The sequence below is a fragment of the Oculina patagonica genome, chromosome 8 (genome assembly GCF_052425735.1).
Source record: "Oculina patagonica isolate OP01 chromosome 8, crgOcupat, whole genome shotgun sequence".
NCBI classification, from domain to species: domain Eukaryota; kingdom Metazoa; phylum Cnidaria; class Anthozoa; order Scleractinia; family Oculinidae; genus Oculina; species Oculina patagonica.
In genome coordinates, this window is record NC_135765.1 from 29,064,077 (window position 1) to 29,089,372 (window position 25,296).

A 25,296-nucleotide genomic window follows, 5' to 3' on the forward strand; every position below is an offset into this window, starting at 1 on the left:
CCCCCCCCCCCCGGGCATTTTTGATAAGCAGTTTCCGATGGTGATCCTTGTAAGACATCATTTTCCTCAAACTTTGTTGAAATTAATATACTAATCAAATCGAAACTTCAACATCCCCTGGGCATTTGAACTTTTGAAGTTTTGGTGGTTAAATTCCCATGGCCCCGGGCAAAAATGGCATATCCTACGGTCACTTCTTATATTTCGCAATACGGCCATTTTCTTTTGTACACAAATTGAGAGGCTTCCGCGACGCAACAAAATCTTTCTCAAAAGTTGCTGACAGCTTTAAGCCGGCAACGAACTGCAGATGTTCGTCTGGACAAAGCCGGTTTTACATGAACTCGTTCTGTCTCTGGCCTTTGGGGGTCCAACCCTTTGGTACGACAGCATTCTCTTTTTGGGGCAACTGTTTCTAGTGGCTTTCTATGGTCTATTTCGCATTAGCGAGCTCGCTACCAAGAACACAAGAACACAAATTTGCAGTCATATGATCAGTTGTGCGATACAATAGTTTAACCTTCTAGTCACATAACGGCCTTTCGCATTTGGCAAAAATTTCTAAATTCAAACACAACCCCACCAAAAGAAGCCATTTAACATTTTACTAGCAAGGGAGAATTTTCCAACTCTTAGCCCGGTTACCGCTCCTTTGCAGTATACTAGGCTTCGTGGCGATCGGCCGGGTCCACTTTTCTGTAAACTGAGATCATGCCCTCCCTCCCTGGGTGCTACTTATCACTTCTTAAAGGGATTATATCACGGATTTTAACAGATTTTTGAACAGCCCAAATTTATATTTGTGCCGACCTAAAAATAGTGGTCCATTTTTATTAACAATTGCTATTTTAGAGCACTAAAACTGTTTAAAAGCGGGTATGACTGTGGATGGCTCGGATGGAAATGGATTGTAATTTGAAAACGTTAGGCAACGTTATCAAGTTAAATGTTTCCGCGCGCCTTCAAAACTGAAATCGATGACCATCGATATATATAGCCGAAGTTTGATTTCTATCCCCAAATAAAGGTTATGACTATGTTTTTGATGGGTTATGTTGCCTACCACTTATTTCAGAACAGTTTTAGACCATACAACGTGCGAAATCCCCGTGACATAGTCCCTTCAACTTTTCTGTCATGCCGAGTTTTCGCCTGTCTCTTCATCAATTTCACACCGAACTTCAGAGGTGTTTGACCTACTGCGGTCTCGATATTAGACGCTATAAAAGCCATAGTTTTCGCATTGGCGGTGCTTGTCACGCTGCGACAAAGGGTCCACTGAAGCCCAAGTTCGTGCTCCTGGTCGCTGGAAATGAGATGCGTTGACCTTACTGCCAATCAGTGGAATTGCGTAAGCTGTCGTCAACTGCAAGGGATTTCGATAGTCTAGTCATTTTATCTCGCTATATATCTTGATTATGTTTGACCATTTTTGGAAGTTTAGCATTGTTCTTGTGCTCCATGATTGTCATGTGGATTAGACAAGTGGCTGCCTCATTGCATGCATCGATGCCTTACAATGTGATTTACCGTTCATCAATTGCTTTTTTCCGTCCTTGTTGCCAAGCACCAGTTCAATTATCAAAGTGAAAGCGTTATGCTTGCCAGGAGGTTCAGACAAGTGGCTGCCATTTTTGCAGGTATTTTAATTTTCTTTGTCGATTCGTATTTCTAAGTATTGTAGTGCGGCATTTTTCTGGTTACACAATATAAAGCGACTTATTAAAGCAAGGGATGGTTTTGCACACTTTTGTTACCATTAGAACTGATGATTGTGTAATAGCTAAAATTGCAGAGAGTGCAGAACGCCAAGGCTAGGCTGTTACCCTCGAGTCGCAAACATGATCATATCAGGCCCGTTTTACAAGATTGAAGATGGATTGCACTGGCTACCTGTTAGATATAGAATTCATTTTACGATTTTAAGGCTCTCAATGCCATGGCGCCAGCTTATATTATTGATTTAATTAATATAAGAAAGCACGCACGCTATTCACTGCACTCTATAAATTCAGGCACGCTTTTATTGCACCCAGAAGGGAAAATGAAAAGGTCTTTTGGCGACAGGTCTTTCAGTATATCTGTAGCCTACACTTTGGAATGCGCTCACATCTAGCCTGCGAAATATTAGTTCTATTTTTAGACTTAAATTAGCTTTTAACTTTTAGATCTTGTCAATAATATGTATATATTAAGTAAATTTTAATATTTTAAGGTTTTAATATTGTAATGCGCTTTAGATCATTTTTATGTTTTAAAGCACACTATTGAATGCTTGCCGTGTATGCAATCCTATTTCCAGTTTCATTAATTACATTAATGAACATTCAAGCGAGATCGTTCAGGCATGGACTGCGGTCTTTGCGGGGCTTCAGCCACGGGTGTGGCTTAAGGTGAGCTAGTAGGGAAAGGGAAAGTTGCTGCAACATGTTGCATCGCGTGACATTGTACTTTTTCGCGACAATCTTTGTCACGACTGATCGCAGTGACAAAATGAGCAAAAGCAGCGTTGTCGCAGCGTGTGCACACTTCTGTGAACAAATGAGAGTGTCATGTATTTTCGCAATTTTTCGCCATATTGAATTGAAAAACTAGTTCACATTCCCACTCTTCCAATTCGCTGCGTGTGCCCCGAACAGGCGCCTTGTCGCGGCGACTTGTTTTAAAGCACTACACACGGAGTGACTTGTCGCAGATTTGTCCCTTGTCGCCTAGTGGGCATGTGTTCCGACCTTTCTGGCGTGTTTTGGTCGCCCCACGTTTTCAATATAGGCAATTCTGCCCAGATTTCCCGCTCTTTGTTTCATTCAAATCATTTGTGTTCCTGATTTCTCGCGATCTCTCTCTATACTTTGGCACATTTTATTTAAGAAAAGCTCACGTAAAGGGTGTTTTTTTTTAGGAACTTGCAACTTACAATCGGGGTTGAAAGAGTTCTTTTATTCAGGGGCTGTAAAAATTCCGAGCTTCCTATCGGGGTTTGTAAGGATTCTTACAATCGGTGCACGTGGTGGCAAGGGTTCTAAATAGCCTCTTCCGCATGCAACTCCCTTTGTTACGGAAGAGAGACTGGAACCGAGCAAGAAAAGACAAGGGGAGAGGGAGAATTAGGAAAAGCGCTCGGAGTTTTCTTCTCCTCGTTTTTTCCCGGACTCCCTCGTCCCCAGTCTTCCTCTCTACTAGTCCCAGTTTTCTCTCTGCCTCTCTGCAACCACAGGAATCCCAATATTAAGGAATTTAAGGATTAAAAGGAGTAGCCTGCGGAGGAGGCTGGGTTCTAGCAATTCACTGAAAAAGAAGGATTTTATCTCCTGAAGGACACATAGAAAAGAACATCAGCGGGCCTGAAGTTTATCCGACAGCAAAGCTTGACTGGTGGAACGACTCTGGAAAAGTGGTGAAAGAAAGATACAAAGCCTTCGCCAATACCTATGAAAAAGTACGTTAGTAGTAATATCGTAACTCATAGCCTAAAGCCTCCAGTAGACTCCAGTATGTGCACATAGTCCCAGGGGCGTCCCAGGGAGGGGAGGGGCTGATTGTGGGGGGTAGATTGGGTGGCTAGGCACCTCCAAAATTCAGTCCTTAAAAATTACAATATCTAATTTTTGGGGGTCATGCCCAAGGAAAATCCAAACTTAAGGTATAAATTTGATAGTTAATTAACAATTAGACTATAAAACTAGTGGGAGTAAACTGATTGTTTTAATAGAAACTCTGAAGGATTGCAGTCCAAAACCTACAATTTTATGTACTTTTTTTTAAACCAAAAAATCAAAAACGAATTGTCACGCGCACGCGATCCTGTTCTATTTAACAATTAGACTACGACCTCGAGTTTCTATGAGCGAATAGTCAACGAGGCGCAGTGGAGTTGACTATTCGCCTAACGGCTCATGTGCCAATTTTTTTGTTTTTACCGCATTTTAACGTCATCTGTGACCTATAACTGAACATACGCGCGGAAAAATGGAATCTATTTGTTTACAGTCAACTTTCTCTAAAACGGACACCTTCGGGATCGCCTCCAACTGTCCGTCTTAGAAAAGTGTTCGTCTTATATCGAGTTTAGTTACAGTAAAATGACAGAAAAACGGCAGAGGTGAAAAAAAATGGTGTCTTATGGAGGTGTCCGTCTTATAAAGGTGTCCGTTTAGGGAGAGTTGACTGTAATAGAACGCAGTGGAAGAGCCAATCAGATTCGCTGATTTTTAATAGAACACGACTGAGTTTTTACTAAAACAGCTTTTCTTTAGTATAGAAATGTATCAAGATGTCTATGGCAATATTAAAACTGTTGTGCTAGTAATTAAACCTTTTTTTGCACCTAATACATGAATGCCATCTATTTAGCAAAACGCGTTGTCTTTTTACTCTTTTAAAAAGTGGGTCACTGGTTCACAACAAGATTCCATCCTTCCTGGTTATGTTGGTCACATCAAGTGCGCGGACACCCTCAATGCAGCAGCGACTGAAATTTATGGTGACAAAAAGAAGACCCTGAGAGTGCTGGATTTGGGCTGTGGCACTGGATTGGTGGGAGAAATCCTGAACGAGAAATTTAAATTTAACAATCTGGTTGGGCTAGATGCGTCTGAAGACATGCTAGAGAAAGCAAAAGAGAAAGGAATCTACAGCAAGTTGATTTGCTCATTCGTGGCAAGCGAAAGAGTTGTTGATATAAAGAATGCTGAATTTGACATTGTGGTGGCTTCAGGAGTGATTCTCCCTGGATTGGTTTTACCTAATGCATTTGACGAGATTCTACGATGGGTAAAACCAGGTAACTTAACAACGACCTTCGAGTACAATTCGTGATTAATAGGTAATCGTGTTTTGAGTACTCAAAATTGCCCGAGTCCAATCCAAGCCTTTATAACTCCTTGAATTGATTCGTCTTGAGACTGTTTTCCTCGGAAATCTTCATAAGACATCGGGTCAACTTTAAAAGTCTTCGGATCAACTACGGAAATCTTCGGAAGTCTTGGTGACATTTGGAGTAAATTTGGGAGGCTAAAATTAATGGCGTGTTGTCTAATTTGCTTTTTTTAAGTTTTTGTCACGACTCCCTTATAATATTCAACGTTTCTTTTTTTTATAGGGGGAATTATTTGCTTCAACTGTCGATCTGATGGGTATGAGAGCGAAGAATACGGCTACAAGAACAAGTTTGAAAATCTGGAGATACAGAAGCGATGGAAGCTGATTTCTAACACAGACAGCGACTACTATGGTGACCAACCACCCCCAGGGCATGCTTCTACAAGATCCCGTCTGCTAGTGTACAGAATCTTGCCCTTTTAGAAGTTATCCAAGGTCTCATCGTTTGGGTTGATAGATTTCTAAGATGGTCCTAAGCCTGGTTTTTACTCACGACGCAAGAACAAGCGCAAGCACAAGCGCGATCACGCAAAAAGGACAAATTTTGATCCTTGTGCTTGTGCTTGCCGCAAGCACAAGCACAAACATCCAAATGCAATGCGCTTGTGCTTTTGCTTGAGTCGAAGCTGTTTTCACGGACAAAAAAGAGCTGTTATTCTTGCGCTCTCGGCGTCGCTAGTGAAAACCAGGCTTAATAAAACTCGCATTCTTAATAACCAACTCAAAGTAGTGAATCTTTTGACGAGTTCTTATAGTTTTGAGGGTTCTAAGGAATTCCATTACAGAAAGTGGTAACGGGATTTTTCGTGATCCGTGAAATGCCTTCTATTTTCCGTGCCAGCGTGAAATTTCTGTTTTTTTTTTTCTCGTGAAACACGATTTGGTGGGGTGAATGAATAAATGAATGTTCAAATCCCATGAAGTGATTTAAGGTGGCTGAACACAGTTTTCCGATCTTCGGAGTACGTAACTTATATATTACTCTCACACCCAAACCGTTGCAGTTGACGAGCTCAAATTTGGCAGTTTACAAGATCAGCTACTGCATTTCTAATTTTTGCGTGTCACGTAAGATCATGTTGTGTTACCATGGCAACCCAGCTAATTAAAAATCAACCAAAAAAGTTGAATTCAGTCATTAGTTTCTTCATCGTTTGTGTACGCATAACCGTGACTGTCGTCATTCTGAGCCCCAGTCCCCCGCTCACTCTACTCGTCTCTGATAAGTAATTTAACACCTTTTATCTTGGTTTCGTGAATTGGTTATTTCATTTTGCAAGAAACGTGATTTATACCCACCTCCCTTTAACGCGTTAGAAAATTTATTTCATTTTGCGTTTAAATGTTATTACATTTTGCGTTAACAGCTTTATTACATTTTGCGCGTCAATTTTATTACATTATGCGTTATTATTAGTATTACATTCGATTACATTTTGCGGTGATTATTACATTGTTACATTTAGCAGAAGCAAGCCAATGTTTGGAGAATACTGCCATGCCGAAATTCAAGATCAAAACTACCAAAACGGCCGCATGAAAAATTGGCCAATACTGCAAACCCAAATGTACCCCAAACAAGAGACCTTATTGGATCTTATTGAAGCAAAAAAAAGTTAAGATGTTTTGGCTGAGGCAGTCAATAACTCGAGCTCTACTCCCACATGCTTTGCCAGAAAACTTAGCATTGCAATAACTTTTCTAGCAAGGGTCCTGCCTGTTGTCAATTGATCTAATTTTTTGCCTCCAGAACTGACTGTCCTGGGTTTGAAACCATACTTCATGTACAATTGTATGGCAGCTTTCTGCGTGATGCTTGTTGTTAGAATAATCATCTTGATATTTCTATGTTTCTTTGCATGCGTAATCAGTTCAATGAGCATTCTTTTACCAATCCCCATCTTCCTGCAATGTGGTGCCACGTACATTCGCTGCAGTTCAAATACTCCTGGTTCATGGCTTTCATCGTGAATGAGTCCAACCATTCCAACCACTTTACCGCACCACTCAGCTACCCACATATGGCATCCTTCATCTGACATGTACGTCTTCTCAATATCTTTCAGATCACCTTTCATTACATGATTGATAATCTTCCATTCAAATAATTTCAATACAACATATATAAATATTGACAGAATGACAGTAATTAAAATGAACACAACAAAAATCCAGGTTGACCATATTACTGCAGCAAGTGCTGTGAAGACAGTTGCGATGCCAACATACCATTGTGATGCTGACAGGATCGCCATGGCAACGGTGTTTATGTACTCTTGAAATCCATCCACAAAAATCTGTTGGCATTCTTTTTGGTCAGAGCGCTGGAATGAGCGAATGATTAATGTGTCTTTAGGATGGAGTCGAGTGTTGCTCAGTATCTCTGTGATCCATTGTACTAGTAACACTGGTCTAGTAGAAAAAATTAAAAAAAAGCAATCCTCAAACTCTACATCAACAAGACAAACTTGAATAACAAGACAGTCCATTTTGATTTGGGATTTTGATCTGGCCAGCTCATGCGAAAGGGCTGGTCATTACAAGGCCGCCATTTTTAATTTCACATGAGCTTTTTTCTATATTTTATGATGTACATAATGTTTAAGGGGCACTTAACAACTCATTCGGTGGAGAAAAACTTTCTATTACAATTTGTTATAATTCCAGAAAACACATTCAAGCGTAGTCTCCTTCGTAGCTGTTGTTTGCGCTCGTCACGCAGAGCTCCTCGGGCAAAGCATTGCGTGACAACCGTGACTGGGAAGGAGGCTAATTCAAGCGCCATTTTGAAATTATGCAAATTAATTTAAGTTATAAACGTTTTAGTTGGTCTTTAGTGAATTAACCGTTTTCCCCAACTTAGATTTTGGTGCACTTTTGCTATGTTGGTTAGCTATAGTTTAACAAAGAACTATTTGGCGCTATTGGACTTTCTGTGGTAGAATGACCCTGCGTCAACCCCACGACATTGTCGTTACTCGTTAAGTATGTTGACAAATATACCTTACCCTCTGAAGGCCTCCTTTATCAGGGTCAATACATGGAACAGTTTTGTTGTACCCAATGAAGGGACCAAAAACTGCACTTCAGTGAATTACTTCTACGTCTTCGGTTCGTTTTGTTAAACACGAAACACGCAAGCTTAAATATGCTATCTTATTCGATAACATGCAAATATTAAACCTGCATTTTGTGATTTTAATAGCGAGGGAATCCCGGGGCAGGAATGCAAGAAAACTTGTCAACAGTAAAGGGTTTCAATAGAAATACCTTTATCGTTGAGAGGAGGTCAGCGCAGATTTACACCGTCGCGACTACCGTCCGTTGCATCTAAAGCCTAAACACGTCATGAATAAACATGTTCTATTATAAAATCGCATTTCAAGCGTTGCGTGATTCAGTCAATAAACTTCGCCGTTTCGCACGAGTAATCACGAAAAGTGAACTGGCGATTATAAATTATATTTTGCGGCCAAAACAAAACTGGCGCAGATTTTTTAAACCCTTCTACCGTTAAGTTATCAAAAAGGGCTTTGCTTTGCTAAGCCTTCTGAATGAAGGGACAAAACTTTTATGTTCAAGCGCAAATGCCTTACACTATTATAAACCATAGGAAACCATAGAAATGACATCATAAAATGGTCAAAACTCAAGTGGAACCACGAGCCGTAAGTCGCGTGGTTTCACCGCAAATCTTTCGACATTTTATTGCGTCATTTTCTATGGTCTTTAAGAGTATAGACCATGGCCTTGAACTTTTATTTCTCTTAACTCTTCTTTTTGCTTTGCTACACAATCACATTTTTTCATTTGTGATTTTAATTGAGCGACACCGCGTGAAAAGGCTCTCAGATTAGAGAGCCATATTTTTTACATTCTTGTTTTTATCCCATATTTTTAGCGGAGCTCCATCAGAGCACCATGGATAAGAAATTTGGGTAACCCATCGATGCGCGTTCGACAAATTTTGGTTATGACGTCACCGTCCGTCCACCCACCCTTATGGCAAAACTAATTAATTGCTACCGTGACGTCTTGTACGAGCATTTCTGCAAAAAGAGGTCCGGCAACAAGAAGTTCTGGGTTTTACTCTGCGTTGTTGTTCCCTGCACTTTAACCCTTATCCTACCAACTTAATTTGCATACAAATCATACCAACAGGGGTCAAAACGGACCCGCATAACAAAAGTAGCTTAACAAACTATACCATAACTTATAACCTTTTGAAAATTTATGTTAAATACTGACAACAATAATAATAAAACTGGCAATGCAAATATTAACCTTGCTCCTTGCAATTAAAGGAATATGTTTTATTTACAAACACTTCCTAGGTGATTTCAACATTTAACAAATTATGCCTGGTGGGGTTCATTTGGACCCCATCACAGATTCAGTATGTTAAATAAATGAATTTGTATTGATGCTTATTGAGCATGAGTTTCGTTTGTTAGTTTTTATTTTTGTTGTCACTGTCGTTGCTATTGTTTTTGTTGCTGGGGTTGATTTGGACCCCAGCAGAAAAATGAGCCCCACATTTTCATATCCATATGTGATATAAAAACAACATTTGCAATTGAAGCAACCGACAAAAAGAGACAAATTCATGAAAACTGTTAAAAATTGTTCAGACACACGAGCTTTGGTGAAGGTTTATTATCACCGGGGGTCGAATTGGACCCCACCTGGTTGGATGAGGGTTAAGAAGAATGGTATATTTTCAGAAAATCGCGCGATGCTTGGGTTTTGGGCAACCCATATGCATGTCAACTTGGTAGCAAAATGGTGGGCGTGTTGTTTACTTATAATTAGTAAGCTAAATGAAAGACGGGAGTAAGCAAGTAGACGAAAACATTTCTTCGAAAATATTCCTCGCGCTATCTCCAGTAAAGTTTTCTACATTATGGAAAGTTATGATTTAGGTTAACGGGAACATTCGAAGTAATTGCGATGTTGTACTAGTCATAAGGATTTTAACTTGACTTTTTAAAAATCAGTCAGTGTGTTGAAATGAAAGTGAGCTCAGAGTTGATTCAGAAAATCGTAATCAATTTTCCCTGCTTAAAATATAATTCCTTGACTTTTCTTCCCTGACCTTCAAGGTTTTTTTCCGTGGCCATTTTCTGACCAGTGGCAATTCTGGTAGTTGAAGGCAGTGCCTTGATCTTTTAGAATCAACAGCGTTCAATCCCGGGCATTCAATGGCCAAAGAAATAGCAGAAACACAAGTTCTCTCACGCTTATTATTTTATTCGTTTGATAGAATACTCTTTATACATGTGGTATTAAAAACTGAAAATATTTACACTGTAAGATAAAACGACCAAGAAATGTTATGACTCATTCACTCGCTCTGAAAAAAGCATAGAATCCCACCATAACCTAATGGCATATCCCAAATAGATAAACTTTACATCTTAAGTCAAAGAGAGGAAAAGTCCCAGGAATCGTAATATTCCACAAAGACTAACTTTTTTGCTTTCTTTGAATTCAATAAACTTTTAAAAAAAAAGTCTTTTTAGAAGATTATTACTAAAGGGCAATCAGTACATCCGGGATAATGAGGGCGGTGGAGCCTCGATTCTGCGCGCGACCTCGTTGCAGTACTTGTCAGGCACACCAGCTTCTCTCAGTTCCTGGAGTTTTCTTCTTTTTATATCGTCTAACTTCTGCCTCCTGGAAATAATGAGAAAAAAAGCTTGTTAGTGATAGTAGTTTGTAAAATTAAAAAGAATTTTGGCAGTTTTTTGAACGGCACGGTTTTCCCGTGCTTACATCATGCAGGATTAAGGTAGCGCTAAATGGGCTTTGGTTCAACTTAAAAATTCTCCCAAGGAGAGTGGTGGTAAATGTAAGAAAAACAACAAGGAGAATCTTGATACTGAACTTGAGACTTGAAATACAGTTAAAGCTCGATTGCAGCTCGAAGCGCGGGAAAACCAGCCGCGTTAGTCAAATCACGTGTTTTCCAGTTTTGCGCCTGATTGGCCAAGATGACATCACCTTCGTTCTGATTGGTTAAAGCGGCCTGCCCGAGTTTCTTCAACCAATCAGAACGTTACTTAGTAACTATAAAAAATAAAAGCAGCCGCTAACTACATGCACACTTTCACCGTCATTGAGAGGGAAAACCTCATTTTTAACCAACATACCTAGCTTTAGCTTCTTGGTCCAACTTGATTCCTTCCTCAAAGAAAGCGTTCCTGGCATTAACGCGATCTTTTTCTTTTTCGCGTATTTGTTGACGCACTTCTTGGGCATGCTGATGACGGCGAGTGGCCTCGATCTTGTCAGCTTCTTCGTCTTTAAACGTCTGTTCTTCTTGTACCCTGCAAAAGTTTTAAAAAATTCAGTTTTCAGTTGAAAAAAAAAAAAAAATCTAACTGCAAAAAATTAGCGTAGATTCACTTTGGAAGCCAATTTGCTAAAACATCGTGACGTCATGAGGCCATGCTGACGTGACAGCTTTCGGTGCTCTCGTAAGTACTCGTGCTTCTTTTTAATTGGATAATTTATAAATCGGAAACTCTCCGGGCGCCTTACGAGCCTCTAAGATCCGATTTATGTTCTCGGCAGGATCCTTGTCGGGAAAAAAGCCCGCCAAAATTGGCTGACACGCGGGCGGGATTCCTCGAAGATGTCGCGAAGGAGTCTAAGAGCAGCAACAACAAAACAACTAAATTTTAAGAAGAGAAAGCGACTTACTTTAAGACTCTTTCGAATTCAGCTCTGTCTCTCGCAGCCTGTACTGCCAAAAAGTGCTCCTTATTTTTGACTTGGTCTTCACGTGCAGCTCTAAGCAGCTCTTCTGTTCTTTTCCTGTAAAAAACACAAGTGCGTTGAAGTTAGCAACAGTTTTCCTGGAAGACTGAATATTTATTTTATAAAGAGTCAATGTTTAATCAAACAATTCATAATTACTTTTTCTCTGCCTCTTCCTTTTCTTTCTTTCTCCATTCACGCTCAGCTTCTTCTTGATTTCTTTTGGCTCTGAGGGCATCCTAGAAAAGAAATTCAAGGTGAATTTTTTATTACTTCTCGATACTTAAATACATACGCGTTTATTGGCCAAAAGCTCTAGTCTATTAAACAGAAGCAGCCAATGCCCCCCTATCCCCCCCACCCCCCCGCAACGTACGGCCCTGACGTTAAAACGATACCAAAAGCGGAAAATAAAACTAAAAGAGGAAATTAAATCGAGAAAGCGGAGGACAGTTTACCTTCTCAGCTTGCTTGTCTTTAGCTCTTTCTTGCTGAGCACGAAGACGAGCGATTTCTTTCTCTTTCTCAATCCTGGCAATTTCTAATTCACGCTGGTAGGCCTCTTCTCTTTCCTAAAAAAGGTAGAAAATAAGATAAATTGATGTGAGCAAAAAAGAAGACATTTTATAAGCTAATAATCGATATAAATTAGACCACCTTTGTAAATGGCGCCGGTAGACTTACCGCTTTTTGTTTCAGATATTCCATGACTTTTATTTCCTCAAGTTTCTCTTGTTCTGATTTGCGCTCCCTCAGCTTGGCAATTTCCTGAATAAAACGAAAAAGATACAGTTTGTTGACAAATGACTTCATAAAGGCATTGGCTCTAAGACAAATAGACCGGAGTAATGGTAGACTGAAGGTTATCTCCCCGGGGGGGGGGGGGGGGGCGGACTCGCATATGAAAGTGACGGGGATGCTCGTCGTCTCGCTTAGGGGTGTAAATTTCGGACTTTTGGTCTCGCTTAGGGTGTTCCGGGAAAAAACGCCCAAAACGCCAATATTTTTAGCCATAATGGTCTCGTTTAGGGTTACACACGAAGAAATATACAAATATAAACTCCATTCTTAGTTTTTTGGTATCTTTTAGGGGTCAAGAAAGGCTTGAGCCACACCCAGATTGGTCTCTTTTAGGAGTTCTTTTCAAAATTTCCGACGAGCATTTCCGTCCGTTTCATATGTGAGTCCCCCCCCCCCCCCCCGGGGTTATCTCGCCAATTTGAGAAGGAGCAAAATTCATTGTAGGCTGTGGTACTGACACCGAGAGCTGTGCCAGTAAGGGAGCTAGGGCCTTAGATTAGATTAAGATAGCAATCTTGAATTCAATCTTTTTTTCATGCTCCAGTTAGAGTAGCCTGCGAGAGCAGACGCATTTCCGGCCGTCGCTTCTCTCCGCCGAAAAATAGCGTCTGCGAAACCGAGCCAGAGAATGATTTCTGTGACGTCGCATCTTTTGTTTCCCTTTGGCCAATCAGATTACGCGACAGAATAAAACACGAGTGCACACCGCGCGGCTCCCTCGCGACATCGCTGTCTCGAGCTGTTGGACAAACCACAGGCAGACCACCCTATGTGTTCGTGGTTAATAATTGTTGACATAAGGTTATGTTGAAATCAATGGCGCATATTGAAGATATATAGAGAAACATTACGTCGGCTTCGATTTACTACAAAATATAAAATTTACTCTAAATGATTCAATAAAAGTTAAGATGAAATGCTGAATGTGTCTTGTGTCGTGTTTTTTTGCCGCCCCGAGCCCTTTAAGACGTTTATTTTGCGAGATCATTTAGCGACCGTTAGAAGAGAGAGAGAAAAGAGAACAAGGCAGGCAGCTTTACCGCCGGCGGTCGCGACCTTGTCTAATTCAAGCTGGAACTGACGCTAAACCATCACAATTCTCGCCTCGAAAACACCGGCATCCGATCGACTAGATATTTCTCTGTGCTTGTGCCGAATTAGAGCTTCACATTTCCAATATTTTTCGGGTAAAGCGATCCCGGAGTCTCAAAAGTAGCTTTCTCCATATGATCAGTGCAAAATTCTGGATCAAAGGAATTTGAAACATGTGAATAACAAAAGAAAATTTGACACATCTGTCAAACATCAAACGCACGTGCCCTAATTTTCTTTTGTTATTTTATTTGATGTTTGACAGATGTGTCAAATTTTCTTTTGTTATTCGCATGTTTCAAATTCCTTTGATCCAGAATTTTGCACTGATCATATGGAGAAAGCTACTTTTGAGACTCCGGGATCGCTTTACCCGAAAAATATTGGAAATGTGAAGCTCTAATTCGGCACAAGCACAGAGAAATATCTAGTCGATCGGATGCCGGTGTTTTCGAGGCGAGAATTGTGATGGTTTAGCGTCAGTTCCAGCTTGAATTAGACAAGGTCGCGACCGCCGGCGGTAAAGCTGCCTGCCTTGTTCTCTTTCCTCTCTCTCTTCTAACGGTCGCTAAATGATCTCGCAAAATAAACGTCTTAAAGGGCTCGGGGCGGCAAAAAAACACGACACAAGACACATTCAGCATTTCATCTTAACTTTTATTGAATCATTTAGAGTAAATTTTATATTTTGTAGTAAATCGAAGCCGACGTAATGTTTCTCTATATATCTTCAATATGCGCCATTGATTTCAACATAACCTTATGTCAACAATTATTGACCACGAACACATAGGGTGGTCTGCCTGTGGACAAACATCGAAGGTTTCTTACACCGGAGAAAGTTGTTTCTTTGCAAAAAAACATTTTCAGTTGCAAATAAATTTATCGTATTCGGTTTATGTATAAGGCATACTTTCATTTTTAAATCATTCAATGCAAAACCAAAGATGTACATCTGTCTGTTTACGTGGGCCGTGAATAGCTGACCGACCGATTAAAGAACGCCCTGCAAAACTTGGACGAAATTGGGCATGGAATCCAATAAGATTTTGTCGTTAATGTCCGACATTTTGTCGGTAGATAGGTAAAAATTCTAGCAACACACAGGAGGTGGTAATCGACCAGGTGAGTTTCATCTTCACCTTTCGTAGCCTGCGAACCCAAACGCATTTCCGGTTCAGTTTCGAGAAATTGCACAAAAAATTAAAAGTTGCGACAAGCGTCATTGCAATGCCTGCGAGTTCTTGACCGGCCCTTTTGCGTTTCTAGCGCCCTTCTTTGCACCATGAAGACTCAAACACTTGTCCCAAAGAATGAAAATCAATAAACCTTTGCTGGTTTCACTGAGCGATAGCTAAAATTATGTTTATATCTACACCGCGGCGTAGAGGGGAATGTCAGCGAGTCGCTTGAACGAATCGTCTCTTTCGGAAGAGACAGTACACTAAAAATACAACTCTGACCAATAATATTTATTTATTGTTTTTATTTATTATCTTCCTCCTAGTTTCAGTACAGGGTAGTTTTGTCTATTAGTAAATGCACTGATAACAGAAGTACTAATTTTAATAGCCCAATTGACCCAAAAACACCGGAACTAGGCTCGATTTTCATCGCTCTCTTGGCTGCACGGTTCCAGTTGATCATGCATTTTACCGTAAAATTCCTAATCGATTTTCTGACTTGTTTTGAAATCGCTGGTGATAGTATACAATCAAATAAACTTACCAACACACCAAGTAACATGTGGCTCGTCAACGACTGCTGCTACCGGATATTTAACTCATGCTCACCTATCCAAGACTCTGGTGATGTGTAAACGATCGAATAGCGGCTGTTGTTAATACTTATTTTCTCGGTTTTCAATGTATCGTTATTCAGCGCTATTTTATTTACGCCAAGCGACGATAATAGGCTGAGCTGCTAGTCCTTCATTCCACTTTAAATATGAGCGGCGAAAAGACGATCACAATAGTATACTAAATACCGGTATTCCTCTCAGCCAATGCTTAGAAATTAACTGATGTCCGATCCCAAATCCATTCGAAAGATTAGTGAGTACGTCTTCTCTCTTCCAATTCACGTATGTTAAAGCATTAACCTGAAACACGTTCCCCATCGCAGTGCAGTGTCCAACTCATTCGCCATTGTTTTCTACACGCGATTGTGCGATGCTCTCGCAGACTACACGCGTGGCACCTCTTCGGATATGCAAGGTAAATTGTGATTGGTTACCTTGAAATGACGGCACAGAAATCATTCTCTGGCTCGGTTTCGCAGACGCTATTTTTCGGCGGAGAGAAGCGACGGCCGGAAATGCGTCTGCTCTCGCAGGCTACAGTTAGAGGGTATGCATTACAAGTAAGTAAGTAAATGTGAAACCAGGGCTGTACCTTGGATTTTTTTTTCTGCAGGGGCAAACTCCGCACACTTCTAAGTTTTATTAGTTTTAATAGTTTTTTCTTTTGTTTTCCTAGTTTTTTTTAGTTTTCCTGGCGGAGGTGTCCCTACTCCCACACCCACCCAACTACGTACGGCCCTCGGAACAAGTTTTTTTTACTCATCTGATACCACCTAAAAATGGCATTTTCAGGCTTATAGATTTCGAAAATTTGACCCCCTTGCGCCTTGCTCCTTAAGCGCTTTGTAATTGCCTCAGTTAATGGAAAAGTCTGGGCACTGGGGGCCTGCGGTACTTGTGGTTTTTGACTGAGTTGTAGTATGTGGAATCACTGAGAGCATTCAAGATACCTTAATCTAACAAATGCTTACCTCATTTGCCTTGGCTACATCTACCATGAGAGCTCTTTGAATTTCTCTCTTCTGTATTAAGTTCTCCATATCTTCTTGTTGCAGTTTATCCAGATATTGCAACATCACCTAAAACAGAAGCAATTTATTATCACTCTTGCCACATTTTGAATCATGCTTTTCTCAGACAGCAAACTGCTTTCATTTTCTCCTAAAGAGGGTGGAATATTTTGGAGGTACTGGAGCTTACTGTTGGGATGAATTTTTTTGGAGGGAGGGGGAGCTTATTTAGGTGTGTTGATGGTATCACATATTGGAAGGCGCGGTGGCCTAATGGTTAGCGTGCCAGACTCCAGAGCGAACGTTCCGGGTTCAAGGCATGGCCTGGGTCACTGTGTTGTGCTCTTGGGCAAGACACTTTACTCTCATAGTGCCTCTCTTCACCCAGGTGTATAAATGGGTACCAGCAAAATAATGCTGGGGGGGGGGTACCCTGCGATGGACTAGCATCCCATCCAGGGGGGAGTAGAAATACTCCTAGCTGCTTAATGCTAAGGAAACCGGGATAAGCTCTGGCAGTATGCCCCACTTTGGCTCGAAGTTGCCCTTTTTTTGGTATCACATGATGTATATAATTACCTTTGTTTCTTGGTCCTTTTTCTCCTCATCCAGTAATCTTATCTGTTCCCTGTCAGTGATCTGTTGCTGCAAAACTTGAGCACCCTTAAGTCTTTCAAAGTGCGCTGCTTTTTCGCGTTCCTCATACTCCTGCAGAGCTTTGCGTCGCTCCACCTCCATCATCTCATCAAGTCGTTTCTCTTCATCTAGCTGCTCCTTTTTGATCTCGACTTTTTCGATGAGCTGGGCATCACGGATTGCGTGACACTTGGCATTCAACATGAGCTGTGACGGAATCAAAATACCACAAGGTTTAGAGAGATCCTGTAGGTAAAGTCTCAAAGTATTTAACCATTTGGCATGTCACAAGTCTTGCAGTCTCACATTTTTGCAATGTCTTGGCAGAGTTCATGGGAGGCACGAAGGCCAAATGGTTAGTGTTCCAGACTTCAGATCGAACGGGCCAGTCTTGAGCCCTGGCTGGGGTCACTGTATTCTGTTCTTGGCAAGACACTTAACTCTCATAGTGCCTCTTTTCACCCAGGTGTATAAATGGGTACCGACAAAATAATGCTGGGGGGGGGGAACCCTGCACTGTACAAGCATCCCATCCAGGGGGATTAGAAATATTACTGGCCCCTGGCGGCTTTTTTTGGGGGGGGGGGTTTTTTTTTTTTCCCCCCCCCCCCCTAATGCAATCAAAACTGGGATAAGCCCCAATAGTATGGGCCACTTGGCTCAAGGCTTCCCCCTTTGCATTGTTCCAATATCTTTTGCAAGACAAAGAAAAACTTGGAATCGCGGAAAAGCGCGTAATGTCTGGAATTTACCTCAAGCCCATTAGTTGCCATGGGGGCCTTGGAGCAGCGCCACTACAACACAACATTTCATTTTACACTCAAGGAAACAGAGTCCCACCAGTCTGTGGTATAAAGCAAGTAGGTTAAATTATTTAACCTACCTCATTCAGCTTTTTTATTTCATCTTCTTGCTCTTCCATTTGCTCATTGGCCTTTTCTAGTAATGTACCACTCTGTTTCATTGCCTCCTGAAAGATCATAAAAAAGGACACATTTTAAGGTCTGTCATCTATTTTGAGAAACCCTGAAAAAATGTCTGCACTAAATTTCTTTGAGGGCCAGCAACATTTTGATTTGTAAAAAAGTACAAATTAAGTATAATCAGCAGATGACATATTCAGTGAGAAACAGCAGCGAGGAGGATCAACAAAAGCAAGGATGATAAATGGGGAAATTCGCCTGATTTCCTAACAGTAAGATTTTTATTTATTAGTGCAATGTGATACATATACATCGCCCTAGTAACCAACAAATAAGAGCTAACCACATTAAGCAAACTCAGGGTGATAATTAGTGCCGTTCTACAATTCTGTTGAATAGGGTCACCCTTACCCATTTGAAAACTAAAAATATTTAATTCCATCTATTCACACATGATGTTAGGTTACCTGCTCAAGGTCAGAAGGTTTCTCATTTTCTTTCCGTTTCAGCTCCATGGTCTGCATAAAGTTTTTACGTTCCTCTGAAGCATTCTGCAGTGCTTCTTTCCTTCGTTTCATTTCCTCCATAGCAGCTTCTCTTTCTGCTTGTGTTGGAACATGGGATGCAGACTGTAAATGAGAAAAAAAATAAACAGAATGAGATCTTTGCAGTTATAAGTTTGTGTTGTTGATATTTTGTGCTGTACTGAAGAAACCAATAAAGCTTAAATTTAATACAGTTTCCCTTAGGGAACTCTCAAATTCTGCTTGCCTTTGTACGCTTGTCTAAGTCTAAATTTTTGTCTTGAAATCATACTTTGATCAGCAGAGGGCTTGTGTGTGCTCTTGCTATGTGGCAAGTGAAAATTAAAAGTTAATTGCCTGAAGGAAAATATTAAACCTTTGGGACTTGAGAGAACTGTTTTTGAGCCCTGCTGCTTACATGTATGTACTGTACATGTACATGTAAGCAGTTGACACTTAATAATGCCTGAAAAAATTCAGGCTTCAGTGGGATTTGAGCATATTATTGTTATGATCCCATTGCAAATGCTGTTAAAATCCTGAGGCTACAGAGTGACTGGGTCACATTTTTATATACCACAATAAAAAACTTGCCTTAATTCGTCGAAATTCATCAGGTTCTAATATAATAGTCCTTCCAGAAGGATCTTCTGTTGGAACCCTATACAAGACAGGTACAAACATGAACAAAAACATAAGTATACACCATGACTCCTTAATTAATTTGTTAAGATGAAGAAATGTGTTTATAATTTATAGGCCCAAAATAAACCTCGCATGTACATACAGACCGTACATGGACATGTAATAATGAGGAAACAAACCTTAATCTTCTGATCAAATCCTTTGTGATCACTTGAATCATTTCAGGTTCTTGAGATGTAGCGGGAGATCTTTTGCCTAAAATACAACCCACAACAGTTAGCTGCAGTGTACATGTATAGCTGGGAGCAACATACACTAAACCAAGGGTGACCGGTCGGTCGCTCATTAAAATGGAAAAATACCGGTAATACACTGAATTTTGTAAACAATCAAAATATTGGGTAAAAGACTGTGTGTATACTAATCAAATACTGTACATGTATGAGCAATGTGGTAGATGACTGCTAGGAGTTAAAATTTTTAAATCAAAAGGTCTTGTTGCATCAACTTACCACCACTGCGTCTGCGGGATCTCTCAGCCAGTGCTTCAGAAAAAGCATTCTCTTCACCCGGTCTTGTCTTCTTTGGTGAGGCAAATAATGATTCATCCTGACAACACAAAGTTTTCCTTAATTAAGTTACAAGAAAACTAAATTAACCAGAGATACACATACTCAGTTGGGGGTGGCAAATGGGAAACCAAATCAGAGTATGCGACATGGCAAGACTAAAATCTTTTCTGAGACTTTCTTAGCCTTGGAAAAGAAATCAAGACTCCGAGACTGTATCACAAAAATAATTGAGTTGGCAAAACAGCATCAAAATGAAAAATTCTGTGAGACTCGTATAGTTTTTGAAGGACCACTTGCCACCTCTTCAGACAACATGTGAAAGCGCTTAGTTAAGAGTTAATAGTCTTCATAAGGTATGATAGACCATAATGGATGCTTTGAATGATGCAATTTTTCCTCAGAACGATTTATTCTGATTAAATTATAAATAAAATGCTTGGAATGTCAGCTGTTATTTAAATTCTAAAACAGTTTTATGCTTACTTAATATTAACTAAAGTTTTTTCTCCAAGTTGATCAGGTGATGAAAAATTTTGGGTAACAATTTATTCTACAAGAAAGACTGGTATTTTGCTGTTTGATTTAGCAATTATAAAACCATCCACATGAACGCGTTTGCTGAATTTTTGCATCAGCACCAGCAGTGTTCCTGTACTGGCATATGAATTGCAAACCAATTGCAAAATTCAATTTTATTTTTTCCTTTACCTCGGTTATATTAACAAAGTAAACGGTAGGTAAATCATGACACAGCTTAAATACACGATCAAATGTAGTCTACTTCTTTAAGTTGTGTCTGATCTATAAGCTCAATATTACAATAAACTTGTTGTTTATCTACGTTACTATCTATCGGCTTGCCCATATAATTTTCGGCCTTAAATTTTGGTACCATATAAGCTAACAATACTGGCAGTTTTCAGAGCGACGATCTTGTCATAAGCTTACCACTGTGGAAGTCTTGTTTACTGTGTGATACTGTCTAGTCCATGATTTTCTAGATGCATTAGATCCTGAGGATTCTACCGATCCAACTGTGCTGTTTGGCTGTGGAAAAATCGATTGAAGTACGGCGTGAGAAAATTCGCTATTTTCACATATCATGAGACGATAAAACGATTCTTATATGCGTGGAGAATTATTTGGGTCTTCATCTAAATGAAGGCTTATACTAACCATCTTGAATCAATCTTTTATCCGCAGATTATCCTTTCGTTGTTGGGATGTGAAAACAAAATGGCAAGTCGCTCGCTGCAGATGTGAAGAAATATTGCTTTGTTTCCAAGACAACACAACTTAGAAACAACCGCGAGGACCCTGGGGACAACTAAACATAATTTTGGTTTCAGTCCCTCGGACGAGCGCAATTTCAAGATGGCGTCCTCAGCGCGTGGAAAATTCGCTCGACTTCTGCCGTCTTTTCTACACACAAGAGCCTACTGCAATGCGGTCGCGAGAGAGAATTATCTTTACCATCCTAAAAGTCGTCCATTGGAACCAGAAGTTCAGACACTAAACTTAACTAAGACTATACACATGGGGGACATTTCAAGTTGCTTGCTGGATAGTTTTTTAGATCCTTCCACGAAAGAAGCAATGATGTCAAAATTCAGACAAAACATTATTCAAACAAGGTTGATAAATTTTGAAGGAGAAATCGCCACTAGGGATACGTGTGCGCTGCCCCTGATGCAGAATATGTTAAGGGTTGTATGGAGTTATACCAACAGGTTAGGAATTAATTAAGTTTTTAGTATAAAATGTTGTAGTTTTAATTTTCCTTGGTTTAAAATTTTCCAAATCAGTTTTATTTTTATTTTTAATTGTCTTATATTGACCATCATTAGCTGAACTAAAGGGAAATAAAAAACAAACTGATATGAAAAATTTTAAACCAAAGAAAAATTAAAACCACAACATGATATTCAATTACTGTTATCTTTAGGGTGCACAGGGATGTAGCTAAGATTTCCAACAGACAAAATTTTTTTGACCACAGGCGGAAAATTTGAGTCATATTAAAAGAAAGATCCAACCAGACACAGTCTTTTAGCCAGAAAAATCAAGTCCTCAGGTTGTTATTTTTTCTGTAATCTGCCTATCCTTTACATCCCTGGTGCATAAACCTGAGACAATCCTTGTGCACTCATTGGTCAAGAGCCTAAAACACAATGAAAGGCAAATAATTTTCAGAAAACTTGAGAAACTGTCACCACATGCGCCGGTTGCCAGCTAATTTTGACACCTCTGCTGGAACACTCAATGGCTTTGAGTGGAAAAAACTGCAAACTTATGAGCTGTCATAGCACACACATCTTCACGCTGAATTTTCCATCTTATTCGATGGTAAATTTTCAGTGTTATTGTGTAAAATAAATTGATCTTGTGTTTCCATGGTCAACACTCATTTATTAAAAACTAGCAATGGTATATATAAGAGTATAGACCGTGAAAAATATGGTGGATATGTGGATATGTAACAAGTTTTAATGAGTATAATGCCACACTTTAGTTTTCCAGGTCTTTTGGATACCTCGCTCACTTACAAGCCTCACGTTTCTGCATACTGGGAACGGGAACACATGATACAGGTTTCTGGCTATCTTGGATTTTTAATCTCCTCAAAGAATCAGCTGAAGCAAGTTGCCGATAGTGAAGAAGTACAAAAGACTAAAGACATACATGTGGAGAAGCCAGATATAATTTCTCCAGTGTTTCATTTAAACCCGACGAAAAGCAAAGCAAAATTTGAAACTGGTTTCTATGGCAATGCACCATTTCCTTATCCACACACCTTCATCATTGTCTGTGAGGATACAAAGTGGAATACAAATCAGTTAGTTGGTCAAGGTAAGGTTAAAGCTAAAAAAATGGTATCGCAAGATATTGAAAACAAACAATCAGGACTGTATTAAGGTACTGCTCAATAGAGTAATTCCATTGCTCAAGTAAACTCTGAGCCCGAGTCACATAAGAGTCTGAGTCACTGGTCAGCAGTATACCTCTCCAACTTCTGACCACAAGGTTTTGTTGATGACAGGTCATTTGTAAGATCGCAATTTGTATTAAAGTGCAGAAGTTGCTTGTTGAATATTTTGGATATTTGGTGTGGATTTCACTTTTCAGGTTTGCTTGCAGTTAGTTTCACAGCTCCTGTTCGCTTAGTATCAAATACAGCTTGGCGTATCCTACATACTGTACATGTACATAAAATGAAACCTTTGCTTAATGTTTTACAACACTTGTGTCATTTTCGTAATGAACAAACCGCTGACCAGTGACTCGGTCACTTGATTCAGACCCGGAATTGAATCTGTCAACCAGTGAATTCCTGCTCAGTAGCTTTCATTTGAATGGTCACACACTAGGGTTTCATCCACAGCCTTTAAAGTTAGAACCACCTTGTACAGCATAATAAAGGGTACCACATGAAAGTACTGCTCAATAGCTTTCATTTGAATGGTCACACACTAGGGTTTCATCCACAGCCTTTAAAGTTAGAACCACCTTGTACAGCATAATAAAGGGTACCACATGAAAGTACTGCTCAGTAGCTTTCATTTGAATGGTCACACACTAAGGTTTTATTACACACTTAAGGTCACGCAGGACCCTTGCTCATTAATAAATTCATTAGCCAAATTTCTTGACGGAGTGCTATCTTGTAAAGCTTTAATTCACTACAATTTGAACATCGATTCCTCTAAAATTTAATAAGGATACTCAGGGATGATGGAATTACATCATGATTGTCCTTTTACTGAGAGATGACCGTTGTCTGTGATGTTACAAGCCCTTAAAAGTTTAACTGCAGATAATGCGATTTTAACCTCTTTTGTGCTATGGCTAGAACGAAATTTTCGATTTCAAAAACTGCTACAAGTTAATGGCTTCTAAGAGAGCAAAAATGTGAAATCTTAACTTTGAAACGTGCTATCTTCATTTTGAGAAGGAAATTTAAAAATTTGCTCTAGTCATAGCACAATAGAGTACACCAAGTTTATGTTCCTCGCGAATCAACTCTTGAAATTCTATATCGGGGGAGAAAACTTGGACACAAAATTGCAGGTTTTGAGGCTTCCGAAGATCTTCCGAGTCAATGTTTACAACAATGTGTTATATACATGTATTCAAAGCTGTGAATCTAATTATGATCATTCCCTATGTAACAGCGCACACGGCACAAAGCTGAGAACAATTACTAGTAATTACTTGTACAAAAGAGTTTAAAAACAAACATTCTCATGAATATTTCGTTTGTTGTCGGCTTCAGTCGTCCGGCAGTTCGTGCATACTCTTTAAATAAATACATACTAATGATTGCAAGGGTCCTGCGCGACCTTAAAGTTCCTTGTTCATTTACAACGGAAGTACATTGTAACAGTACCGCATAAAAGTACTGCTCAATGGTCACACACTAAGATCTCATCCACAGACAGACTTTAAAAGTTAGAGCCCTTGATCTATAGCAGACCTTTATACTCACTGTGTCTGCAAAATTAATACATCCACATACTATTTTTTATTTTCACCTACAGGCATTATGTTCTCCTGTGCACGGCTTGTTGCAGAGGCTGTAGAGAAACACAACTACCAGCTGGGAGATGAGCTGGAAAAGCCGTTAACAACTCAGTGCATCCTTACTGACGGAATCAGACTCTCGTTTATAACTTACCAGCTTAATACCTTACGCTTTAGTGATGACGACGGCGTAAAAAACATGGCTTGGATCAGTCCAGGAGTGTTCATGTATAAAAGAGCTATAATTGACGACATAGAAAAGAGAGAAAAATCTGCAAAGGAAAGGAAGAGGTTTCGACTTGAAAAGAAAGATCCAGCAAAGCATGAAATAGTGCTGGAAGAATTCAATGATGATTGCTTTGAAACTTTTGCAAGAATGATTGTCAATGGATGCTAAGCCAGTTACTTTAACTATTACCTGTCCAGCCTTGTTAAAGGGAAATTCAATGTATGCATGTAGCAATGACTGAAACTCTTTTATCAGTGGTGAAAGTGCAAGATAGCCAAGTTGAGGCCCTGCCAGGGGGGATCCCGTGTCACTTGTCTTAATTTAAAAATGTCCTGTGTCGCTGTTTTAACACATTTTCCGTTGCTGTCGGCAGTTGAATTGAAGGAAAAATGCTTGTCCTTGTAGGGATTTAAGTTTTATCAAAACTTTTTGGGCCGTGTTGCTTGTCGGAATTTACCCTGGCAGGGCCTTAAGTTCTTTTAAAGGCTACAGAATTAATATGAACACATCATTGTAACATATTTTGCAAATTTAATCTCCCATTAAAGGTTTGAGCCTAAAACAACCAATCTTCTGGTAATAAAATTGAACAGTCAAGAGTTTTCACTTGTTAAGCATTCTTTCTGTCATGCTTTATGTCATATTTGACATTGCTAGCTCACCACGGAGGGTCCTGAACTGTGAAGAGGGGGAAGGGGGGGGGGGAGGGGCGAAGGGATTAGTCCCATTTCCCAGGCCCAATTTTGCCCAAAATCCCATTTACCAGGCTATTGTTTTCCCAAGTCCCAGTTCCATTGTTTTTTGTCTGTGATTCCCAGTCAAAGTGCCCTAAATCCCATTTTCCCAAATTCCAGTTCCCTCTCCTCTCTCAATGATATCTGCTATCTTTTAATTGTTTG

General features: G+C 39.9%; 4 protein-coding genes across 5 annotated transcripts; 2 read left to right on the top strand and 2 right to left on the bottom strand.

Annotated features, from left to right (window-relative positions):
• Positions 1-1,597: 1,597 nt before the first annotated feature.
• On the top strand, positions 1,598-5,646 carry LOC144664282 (uncharacterized). Its single transcript, XM_078525386.1, has 4 exons — positions 1,598-1,640; positions 3,318-3,439; positions 4,387-4,783; positions 5,102-5,646. The coding sequence occupies exons 1-4, from the start codon at positions 1,598-1,600 to the stop codon at positions 5,302-5,304; spliced, it is 765 nt and encodes a 254-aa protein (XP_078381512.1). The 3' UTR covers positions 5,305-5,646.
• A 430-nt stretch (positions 5,647-6,076) lies between these two features.
• Positions 6,077-8,218, bottom strand: LOC144662331 (N-acetyltransferase family 8 member 7-like). The gene is made up of 2 exons (XM_078523120.1): positions 8,152-8,218; positions 6,077-7,293 (listed from the first exon to the last, which is right to left on the bottom strand). The coding sequence occupies exon 2, from the start codon at positions 7,134-7,136 to the stop codon at positions 6,498-6,500; it is 639 nt and encodes a 212-aa protein (XP_078379246.1). The 5' UTR covers positions 7,137-7,293; positions 8,152-8,218; the 3' UTR covers positions 6,077-6,497.
• Positions 8,219-10,388: 2,170 nt separating this feature from the next.
• Positions 10,389-20,935, bottom strand: LOC144664057 (cilia- and flagella-associated protein 45-like). 2 transcript variants are annotated; one of them, XM_078525181.1, is made up of 15 exons: positions 20,824-20,935; positions 20,596-20,694; positions 19,584-19,684; positions 19,255-19,323; positions 19,025-19,091; positions 18,374-18,535; positions 17,867-17,953; positions 16,927-17,190; positions 16,309-16,416; positions 12,328-12,411; positions 12,102-12,215; positions 11,803-11,882; positions 11,587-11,700; positions 11,034-11,210; positions 10,389-10,557 (listed from the first exon to the last, which is right to left on the bottom strand). In XM_078525181.1, exons 1-15 carry the CDS (start codon positions 20,824-20,826, stop codon positions 10,425-10,427), a joined length of 1,662 nt encoding a protein of 553 aa, XP_078381307.1. In that variant the 5' UTR covers positions 20,827-20,935; the 3' UTR covers positions 10,389-10,424. The 2 variants fall into 2 exon arrangements, with proteins under 2 accessions (XP_078381307.1, XP_078381306.1); XM_078525180.1 differs by having other exon boundaries at positions 19,255-19,330; positions 19,588-19,684; positions 20,824-20,934.
• On the top strand, positions 20,930-24,573 carry LOC144664069 (large ribosomal subunit protein mL37-like). The gene is made up of 3 exons (XM_078525199.1): positions 20,930-21,377; positions 22,160-22,497; positions 24,186-24,573. Exons 1-3 carry the CDS (start codon positions 21,022-21,024, stop codon positions 24,563-24,565), a joined length of 1,074 nt encoding a protein of 357 aa, XP_078381325.1. The 5' UTR covers positions 20,930-21,021; the 3' UTR covers positions 24,566-24,573.
• The last annotated feature ends 723 nt before the right edge of the window (positions 24,574-25,296 follow it).

Excerpts from the sequence above, each read along its gene's own strand:
- LOC144664282 (XM_078525386.1), top strand. The coding sequence starts at position 1,598 with ATGCTTGCCAGGAGGTTCAGACAAGTGGCTGCCATTTTTGCAG. Across the intron at positions 3,440-4,386 it reads TCGCCAATACCTATGAAAAA|TGGGTCACTGGTTCACAACA; the intron begins GTACGTTAGTAG and ends TCTTTTAAAAAG. Across the intron at positions 4,784-5,101 it reads TCTACGATGGGTAAAACCAG|GGGGAATTATTTGCTTCAAC; the intron begins GTAACTTAACAA and ends TTTTTTTTATAG.
- LOC144662331 (XM_078523120.1), bottom strand. The coding sequence starts at position 7,136 with ATGGCGATCCTGTCAGCATCACAATGGTATGTTGGCATCGCAACTGTC.
- LOC144664069 (XM_078525199.1), top strand. The coding sequence starts at position 21,022 with ATGGCGTCCTCAGCGCGTGGAAAATTCGCTCGACTTCTGCCGTCTTTT. Across the intron at positions 21,378-22,159 it reads GTATGGAGTTATACCAACAG|TTTTCCAGGTCTTTTGGATA; the intron begins GTTAGGAATTAA and ends GCCACACTTTAG. Across the intron at positions 22,498-24,185 it reads AAATCAGTTAGTTGGTCAAG|GCATTATGTTCTCCTGTGCA; the intron begins GTAAGGTTAAAG and ends TTTCACCTACAG.
- LOC144664057 (XM_078525180.1), bottom strand. Across the intron at positions 19,092-19,254 it reads GATTTGATCAGAAGATTAAG|GGTTCCAACAGAAGATCCTT; the intron begins GTTTGTTTCCTC and ends TGTCTTGTATAG. Across the intron at positions 17,191-17,866 it reads AAATAAAAAAGCTGAATGAG|CTCATGTTGAATGCCAAGTG; the intron begins GTAGGTTAAATA and ends ATTCCGTCACAG.